The sequence below is a fragment of the Fukomys damarensis genome, unplaced genomic scaffold (assembly GCF_012274545.1).
Source record: "Fukomys damarensis isolate Sample0158 unplaced genomic scaffold, DMR_v1.0_HiC HiC_scaffold_19, whole genome shotgun sequence".
Classification (NCBI taxonomy): domain Eukaryota; kingdom Metazoa; phylum Chordata; class Mammalia; order Rodentia; family Bathyergidae; genus Fukomys; species Fukomys damarensis.
Window position 1 is genome coordinate 25,161,971 of NW_022900931.1, and position 8,465 is coordinate 25,170,435.

General features: G+C 40.5%; 1 protein-coding gene across 4 annotated transcripts in view; it reads left to right on the forward strand.

Annotated features, from left to right (window-relative positions):
* The first annotated feature begins 7,218 nt into the window (after window positions 1–7,218).
* The window catches only part of LOC104850724 (C-type lectin domain family 4 member A-like), a 14,570-nt gene continuing 13,323 nt past the window's right edge, over window positions 7,219–8,465 (forward strand). Inside the window, exons 1-2 of one of the 4 annotated variants that reach the window (XM_010607780.2) lie at window positions 7,219–7,298; window positions 7,444–7,766. In XM_010607780.2, the coding sequence (XP_010606082.1) occupies window positions 7,685–7,766 (82 nt within the window). In that variant the 5' untranslated portion in view covers window positions 7,219–7,298; window positions 7,444–7,684. The other 3 variants (XM_010607781.2, XM_010607779.2, XM_010607783.3) reach the window with 3 other exon arrangements.

Here is an 8,465-nt window from a genome sequence, read left to right on the forward strand (position 1 = left end):
TACCACAATATATCAAGTTAGTTCTCATCTTTATTACTTGCTATTGTTAACTGTTTTATTTTACTGAAAATATTTGGGATCTCCATAAGCAAGTTTCACTTATAAAATGTGATACTGATAACCAATGTCACCACGATAGCATGGATCTTCAAAATTTATTACTGAACTGACAACACATTTCGCCATTTTTCCACTTCAATTCCTTTTAGCACCATTCTGCTCTGTTTCTGGGAGATTGACTTTTTGGATTCTACAAATAAGTGCGATCATACAGTATTTATCATTCTTTGACTTATTTCTGAAGGAATGATGTCCTACATTTTCGTTATGTTGTTGCTAATGAGAAGACATCCATTTTTAGGGTAAAATAATATCCCAATATGTGCATACTTGTGTGTGTGCAGAAAGTACTTTTTCACATTTCCTTTATCTATTCATCCCTCAGTGGATACTTTGTGTTCACATCTTCCCTGCTATTACTAATACTGCAATAAACATGGAAGTTTAGATGTCTCTAGAGAGTGATCATATATATTTTTATATATTTCTAGAATAGGATTGCTAGATCCTGTGGTAGTCTAATTTTGTTTTTTTGAGGAACCTCTGAACTGTTTCGTGTACTGGCTATACTAGTTTACTCTCTCACCCACAGGGCACAAGGATGCCTTTTTATTCACCTCCTTGCAAACACTTGTCTGCTCCTGTCTTTTGATAATATCATCCTAACACGTGTGAGTTGGTATTTCATCTTGTTTTCTATGGCTGACTGATTTTTTCCTCCAAAGTTTCACATTTTGGAGGCCGATCCTCAGTTTGGTGTTGGAACCATTAAGAAGTGGGGCCTTTTAAGTGAGAGGTTGTTAGGTCATGGAGATCTCTGCCCTTGGAAGGGACTGTGTAGTTTTTCTGGATCCGGAGCAATGCTGGTCTTCCTTTTTCCATTAGTATTTTATGGTTTTCTGTATACAGATGTTCACCTCCTTGGTTTAATTTATTCCTAAGTATTTCATTCTGTTTGACAATTGGAAATGGGATTATTTCATCTGTTTTATTTTCAGATAGTTTTCAATTAGTATACAAAAATATGACCAACTCTTTAATATTTACTTTATATCACACAATTGTACTGAACTTATTTCATTTATTAGATGTAATTGTACTTGTATGTGTATGTTTCTATATACTCTGTAAGATTTTTTTCTCTATAAGATCATATCATCTTCAAACATACATTTCTCTTTTTCCTTTCCAATTTGGAGGCCTTTAAATTCTTTTTCTTGTCTAATTTCTCTGGCTAGGCCCCTGAGTAGTATGTTAAATAAAAGTGGTAGAATGGGCACTCTTTCTTCTTGATCTTAGAGGAAAGATGACAAATTGAGTATGATGTTAACTTGAGCTTGTCATCCATAGTTTTTTGACTACCTACCGCCTACTACCTCTACCTCTACCTACTAGATGTATGAACCCCCAGCAACAGGTGGCCCCAGGGTGGGGCCCAGAACCTGGGCTTACCTAGACCATGGTATTGATTCTTTTCAAAGATGCATTTTGATTTGTCCACTAAGTTATCTGTGTTTTTAGCTTTTATTTTTTGGTATTGCTTGTTTACTGATTAGATCTTTTTGTACATTATTAGTTTGCCCCAATTTTTTATTTCCTCTTTGTTCTTAGTAGATTGTGTTTCTAGGCTCCAGTGGAGTTCCTTTGGGTGATTCAATTTGTTGGTGCTTAATTGTTCATCATAGTTAATTATCACTGCTTTTGAACTTTATAGTGTCTGTTATTATGGTATTCTTTACAGCTACAATTTTATTTAATAGAGCTCTGTCTCTCTTTTTCCTTTACTAGTCTATTATAGGTTCATTAATTTTGTTTATTTATTGAGAAATCCAGAACTTAGTTTTATTTATATTTTCTATGTTTTAGTCTTTTATTTATTTCTATTCTATCTTTATTCTTTTATTTGTACTACATTGGCATTATTTGCTCTTCTTCTAATTCCTTATAGACTGTCATGTATTTCTACTATAATATTTACTTTTTCCTTACAGTAATTTTGGACTAACTTTTCTTTATCCAGCTAGTGTGTTTAGGAGCCTTTTCCTTCATATACACATTTTTAGCTATAAATGTGCATTCTGCCATATCCAATTAAGCATATGTTGTATTAAATAAATTTTATTTTGTTATGTTTCTATTTTTGCTTTGTTTCAAGATAGTTTTTACATTCTCTTTTGATTTCTTCTTTGAATCATTCATTTTTCTGTTTTGTTTTGTTTTGTATGGGGGATTCAACTTGGGTCCTTGCACTTGTGAAGCAGGCAACAGAACCACTGAGCTAAATCCCTGGCCCTCTGTATGATTTTCTTAATTTCCACTTATTCCTGAATTTTTCAGGTTCTTTTTTTCCTGTTATTTAGTTCTACTTTTGTACCATTGTGGTCAGAAAAGGTACTTGATATGATGTTGCTTTTCTTGGATGTGTTTTCTGTAATAATATATGTTCTACATGGAGAATGTTCTGTGTATGCATATGAATTATTTTTCTTCTATTGTGATTATCAGAAATGTTTTGCATACATCAGCAAGGTCTATTTAGCATAGAGTGGACATCTAGCATTCTGTTTCCTTATTGACTTTCTGTATATATGATGTATCCACTGTTCAGAGAGGAATATTAAATTCTACTATTGGTGTTTTCAGAGTTTGTTTTTCTGAATGTGGAAATACACTGATGTCTGACTGCCTTTCAGAGCCCATTTGATATTAACATTTTTTAGATGACCTAGTACTGACATGTGGGTTAATAGTTCATTCTTTACGTACACAAAAGCCATCAGGTATACACTCTGTATTGGTGAGGAACTCAACAACTCAGGCACAGAGGAACTATGAGATGTGATTTAGATTTATTAAACCAGTTGCTCAACATGGGTGTGGTGCAACGCTGGGGACACACAGCGAAGCACTCAGCAGCAGTCAAGATTGTTGCAAGGGAAATTTTGCAACAAGGAAACAGTACTGAGGACTGTGCTGCACATTCCTATTCATCTCTTCTTCCTCACAAAGAAGGCTGCAACACTGTGCAAAGTCGAGTTCCTTCGTGGCGCCCAAGTGACTTGAGATGATGATCTCACACTTATCTTTGTGATTAATCCAAGGCAGTCAGCTCAGTCACGCTTATGGACAGCTCAGGAAAAGCATGGGCTGTCCGTCCTGTCATACATCGCTTACCGTTCTGAGAGGAATCAGCGCGAATCTCCCTGCCTGAATGACAGAGAACTGTGGCGTCCGGCTTGCTAGTGATAGTTACTCTGTATGTGAAGAAAATGGCCTTAGAATAACAGTAGCTACATGGGTGGTAGAGGAGAGCTATGGAAAAGACCTGCTTACTAGATGCGCTGCTGAATCAACCCCCCAGCCTACTCTGAATTTTCACTGTGAAAGGTGATAATTTTCTGATAGAATGCTGGTTGATCCCCCCAAATGTAACCATTGATGACTAGATTTTATTGAGCTACAGTTTATAAAAATACTAAAAAGGACATAGTTTCGGAGTACAGTTCATGTGTATACACCTGTAACTATGGTGCCAACCTGTAATACCCAAGTGTGTTACTTCATGTTCCTCTATCCTGTGAGAGAAGGATGCGATTTTAAGCATAGTGTTTTGTCAGCTTTTAAAATTCCATAAAGACAAATGAATAAAATATGCTCTTTTCCCCCTACTTTTCTTTCCTCATATGTTGAGGAGATTCAACCCAGCTTTTGTATTGTTTCAGTAATAACATTCAATTTCATAGGATTCTACCATAAATCAATTTGTTTATCCATTTTCCTGTTGGCAAGCTTTGTTATTTCCACACTATAAGAGTTGTAATTATGAATAAAGCGGCTGCATTCTTTTACATGCCTTTTCTGGATGTCTGTGTTTCCTGTCTCTGAACCTAAGCATGGAATGCATTCGCCACAATAGCGTCGTCGTCAAAAACACTTGAGGGGATGAAAGGAGGGCAGGGACAAGGGGAAAAAATGAGAACCAAGACATGTCGTGTAAAGGTACAAGATCCCAATGATGAATGTAACTGTACTGTATACCTAAAATGTATCAATAAACTCAATTAAAAAAAAAAGAACACTTTTGCAGCCTGGTCACAAGCGGGACCCTCAGAACCTGCCTCAGTCGCCAGATGCAGAAGTGGGAACTGAAACAGTTCTCTATCTCTCTCACAGCCACAGCTTTCATTGGTGGAGGAAAAGCAGCCCAGCAAGAAAGTGCAGCTCAGCGTCAGCTGCGTGGCCTGTGCTGGGCACGGCTCTCTGATCCCAGTGTCACCCCCAGGGCTGCTCCTCAGAGCCTGGGTCTGCATCTTCACAGGCTGTTCCAAGAGGGAGCCCCATTTGGTGAAGCTGTAGCACTAGGCCATGGCCCTGGGCCCAGGGCAACTGAAGAGCCCGAAGGCCTCCAAGATGTTGGGCCTACAGCCCAGCAAGTGCTCCGGGAGCTGCCACCTGGGGTAGTCATGTTCCATTTTAATGTCACTATCCAGAGATTTCATAACTAAATAATTCAGGGATTGAGGGCGAATTATACAACTCAGGGTGAATTATACATCCTACTCAGTGAAAAAATTAATCTCTGATGCCCTTGACATGTCTTCCTGTGGGTGTATTTTCTGTTCATTCACAGATTTTGTCCAGGTGACATTCTGCTTGTCTACCAGACAATACAATCAGAGTAAATATGGTTTACAATTCATCCAAGAGGAGAATGCTAATACATCATTCAGCACACAAGAAGCAAATCCATGACACCAGTTCCAGAATGAGGAAACATATAAAGACAATGTAAGAAGAGTTACACTTAGCCCTAAGCAGACATTGAGCCGACAGGCTATGGTTGTGAGAAATAAAAGCTTGTGGTTGTAAGCCTCACCCAGGTAAGGATTGTTTGAGACACATTTATAACCTGACATTCTAGGGAGAGAGAGGTAACTTTAGAAATACTTTTTACTTCCCACACAAACAAGAGAGTGAGACGGTTGTAAACTTAGCCCGGGAAACTTAGTGAGACCCTGTATGGAGATTAAAAGATTAAAAGGCTGTAGAAGGAGCTCAGTGATGGAGCACTTGCTCAGCATGCCTGGGCCCATGGGCTCAGTCCTCTGTACAGCATTTTGTTTTGAGAATCAATGATTATTATTGGGTGGGTGGGCAAACACTTCTCCACATGTAAGTACTACTTGTTAGGTGGTTTAATTGCAGAGAACTGTGACTTCCTTATCTTTCCATTAACCTCTGTTGTAGGTTTTCCCCTTTCCCCACCAAATAATTTAGTCCTAAAGTCATTAGATATATCAGGAAATGACAGGTGTCTGTGGTAGTAGGGGAGCACTGCTCTTGCTCAGGATGTCAGAGCTCAACAGAAAGAAGGGAGACCATGTACAGTTTGGACAGAGCCAAGCACAGTGAAGTAAATCTCACCCTGGAGATGGAAAGTGTTCCAGCACGGACGACCAGAGAGTGTTGATGGTGGTTACACATGGCATTGACCAAGTGCAGAGTGCCTGGGGATGGGAGAATTGAGTGCTCACTAATCTGAGAAGGGAATTGGGCATCTGTGATTTGGGGTGATCAGTTGCAGTGTCTGAGCTTAAGCAGGCTGAGGAAAACATCCTTGCCTAAAGTCATTTTTTTGTGAGGCTCAGAGGCCCAAATGTATAAAGAGCCCTGTGGGTCTTGTGTCAGACCTCAGCATCTGGGAGAGGTAAGAAGGGTCCTGTGCATGGTGTGGGCTTAGATGTGAAGTAGGATTTAACTCCTAGGTGAGGTGAGGTGACCTGGTATTGGGAATGAGGGTGTCTGTGCAGTGGAGGCCCAGTGTGAGGACTCAGAGCCTGAGCAATATCAGGATGATGTCCTTGCTGGGATGACTGGACATGGAGAGCCAGAGCCCAGGCAGCCTGAGGGAGCTGTCTATGCAGCAGGTGGGTTTCAGAAGCTGAACGGAAGAAGGGGGCAAGGCAGTGGGGAGTCAGAGCCCTACAGGTAGAGGAGGCCTTGACCTGTGTGGTCCTCTTATGTGGATCAGAGCTTGGGAAAGCTAAATGGTGGCAGTGGGATCTGCATCAGGAATGAGAACACGGAGAGCAGAGGCTTCCCTGTGAAGCATAGGGTGTCAGAACCCCAGCACCCCAAGTAGAGCAGGAAGGGCACTGGGGCCGGGGACAAGGACTTGGACTCCAGATTAAAGTCCAAGTAGAGAGAGAATCATGCTTTGGCTGGGAAAGAGTGGCCTTGATGGTGGAGAATCAGGTAGAAGACAATGAACTCAAGGTGATTACTTTAACTGAAGTGAGTTAGAAATGTTGAAATCGACAGATACTAGGATGAATCGTGGCACTGAATGACATTTAAAATATCTGTCTGAGGGCTGGGGATTTAGCTCATTGGTGCTGCCGCCTGCCTTGCAAGCACAAGAACCCAAGTTCAATCCCCCATAAAATCCCCAAAAAACAAAACAAACAAACAAAAAATATCTGTCTGAACTCATGGTTGCTATATTTACATATAGAAATTAACACAGAAAAAAATATATATATGGAGAAGTAAAGTGTGTGTGTGTGTGTGTGTGTGTGTGTGTGTGTGTGTGTGTGAGATGGGGGGAGGCACAGAAAGAACTAAGTGGGGCAGAGTGAAGAGGACTCATTTGGGGAGAGGCGGGCTAGTGGCAAAGAACCTAAATGTCGAGTGTGAGCATGTTTGTGGAAAAGTACTACAAGAAAGATTTAGTTTTTAGAGGAGTTTCCCCTTTGCCTGTGTGGGGGAGTCGTATTTAGCACTCAGTTTAAGTGCATCCTGGGTACAAGTGATTGCATTTAGTTACCCTCACTGTTAGAGCGTAAGTCCATGTGCCTGCAGAGCATGTGTTCAGTTGGTGTGGAATGGAAGGGACAGAGAAGGGCGGGATGGAAGACTCCTTCCCTTCCAACATCAAATAAAGGGAGCTGCTCTCAGTTCTGTCAGGGACCAGCAGCAAAATGAATGGAGGTGCCTTATGCAATTGGTTACAAACTAAAGGAGGAACGGGAGCGCAGCGGGGCAATTCAGAGCAGAAAGATCCACCCGTGCCTTCCCCACCGCGGCAGAGGGAGCCCATTCTCGGAAGGAAGGAGTGTGACGTCTGAATGTGGAATCTAGATTGTGCCTCGTCGGCCACAAATGATGAAGCGAATGCAGTGCGCACAAGTGTTAGCCCGGGTTGGTTTCTACGCAAAGATTCTTACCCACAGAAGAAGGTGTGCTTTCTTTTTGCCTTGAGATCACAGGCCACGGTTCTCTATTTGCTTAGTTCCTCTTTTCTTTTCTTCCTGTTTCTTATTCTTGTCCTTTCAGTTATCCTTTTTTAAAATATTTTGGGACTGTATCGCATATGTTTAACAGCAACAGTCATCACTGTGCTTTCCTGGTAATTGGACCTCTGACTGGAACTGAGCGATTCCACGTTGCGGTTTTCCAGTTCTAATGAGGCCCCTCCCCCGGGTACTGGCCTTTTACTACACTACTCTCGTCTCGGTGAATGAGGAGGAAGTCTGTCACCATGTCTGGGCCTCATGTACAAGATGTTTAGAGGAAAGATGGAACAGATTTTCTGTAAAAGCAGAGCAGGAATTCTCTTCTCGACATGGCCTTGGAAATCACTTATGCCGAAGTGACGTTCAAAACCGAGTCCAAGCCCTCAGGCAGCATCTCATTGTCTCCTCGTGGTAAGAACTTATCTCTAGGGATTGGAGTTAGCCATGGTTTGAGTTAGGCTGGACAGAGGGGTTGCGAACACAAAAGGGGCGATGCTAGCTGCAGGTTGTCTGAGGGCCCCTGAAGCACACGAGTGTGAGCAGGCTGAGTGGTCTGTGCTTCGGTGCTCAGGAGCTGTAAAGATGCTTAGTGGAAATGAAAAATTCATGATGCTTTCTTTACTCTTAATACTTAGAGAGAAGCATATTTTACATGCTATTGTATACCCTTAAATACAGAAATATACATGATTATATGCATATTTATTTTTCAGAAGAGAAATTATATTATGTAATCTCTAGGTTTGCTTTTACCTATTTGACAATATTTTGTAACTTCAGGACAACATTTTAAGATATTATTTAGTATTTTATCTTGAAGAAGGTTTTTTAGACTCCCTGCAGGAGTCTAAATCCAGGGTTGTATTATACACATGCTAGGCAGGTACACTACACCGAATCACGATATGACCACCAAAGATTCTGACCTAAAAGGTGAAATAAGATGATAAAGATTTATCTGATATAGCACATAAATCTTTAAAGTTGTAAAGAATATAGGAAATTATTTAAATATTAAATGACATACTGTGCAATTAAAGTGTATTAAAGAATAAAATATGTTGATTATGTTGATATGAAAAATATTCATGAGTATAAACAAAATAGTTC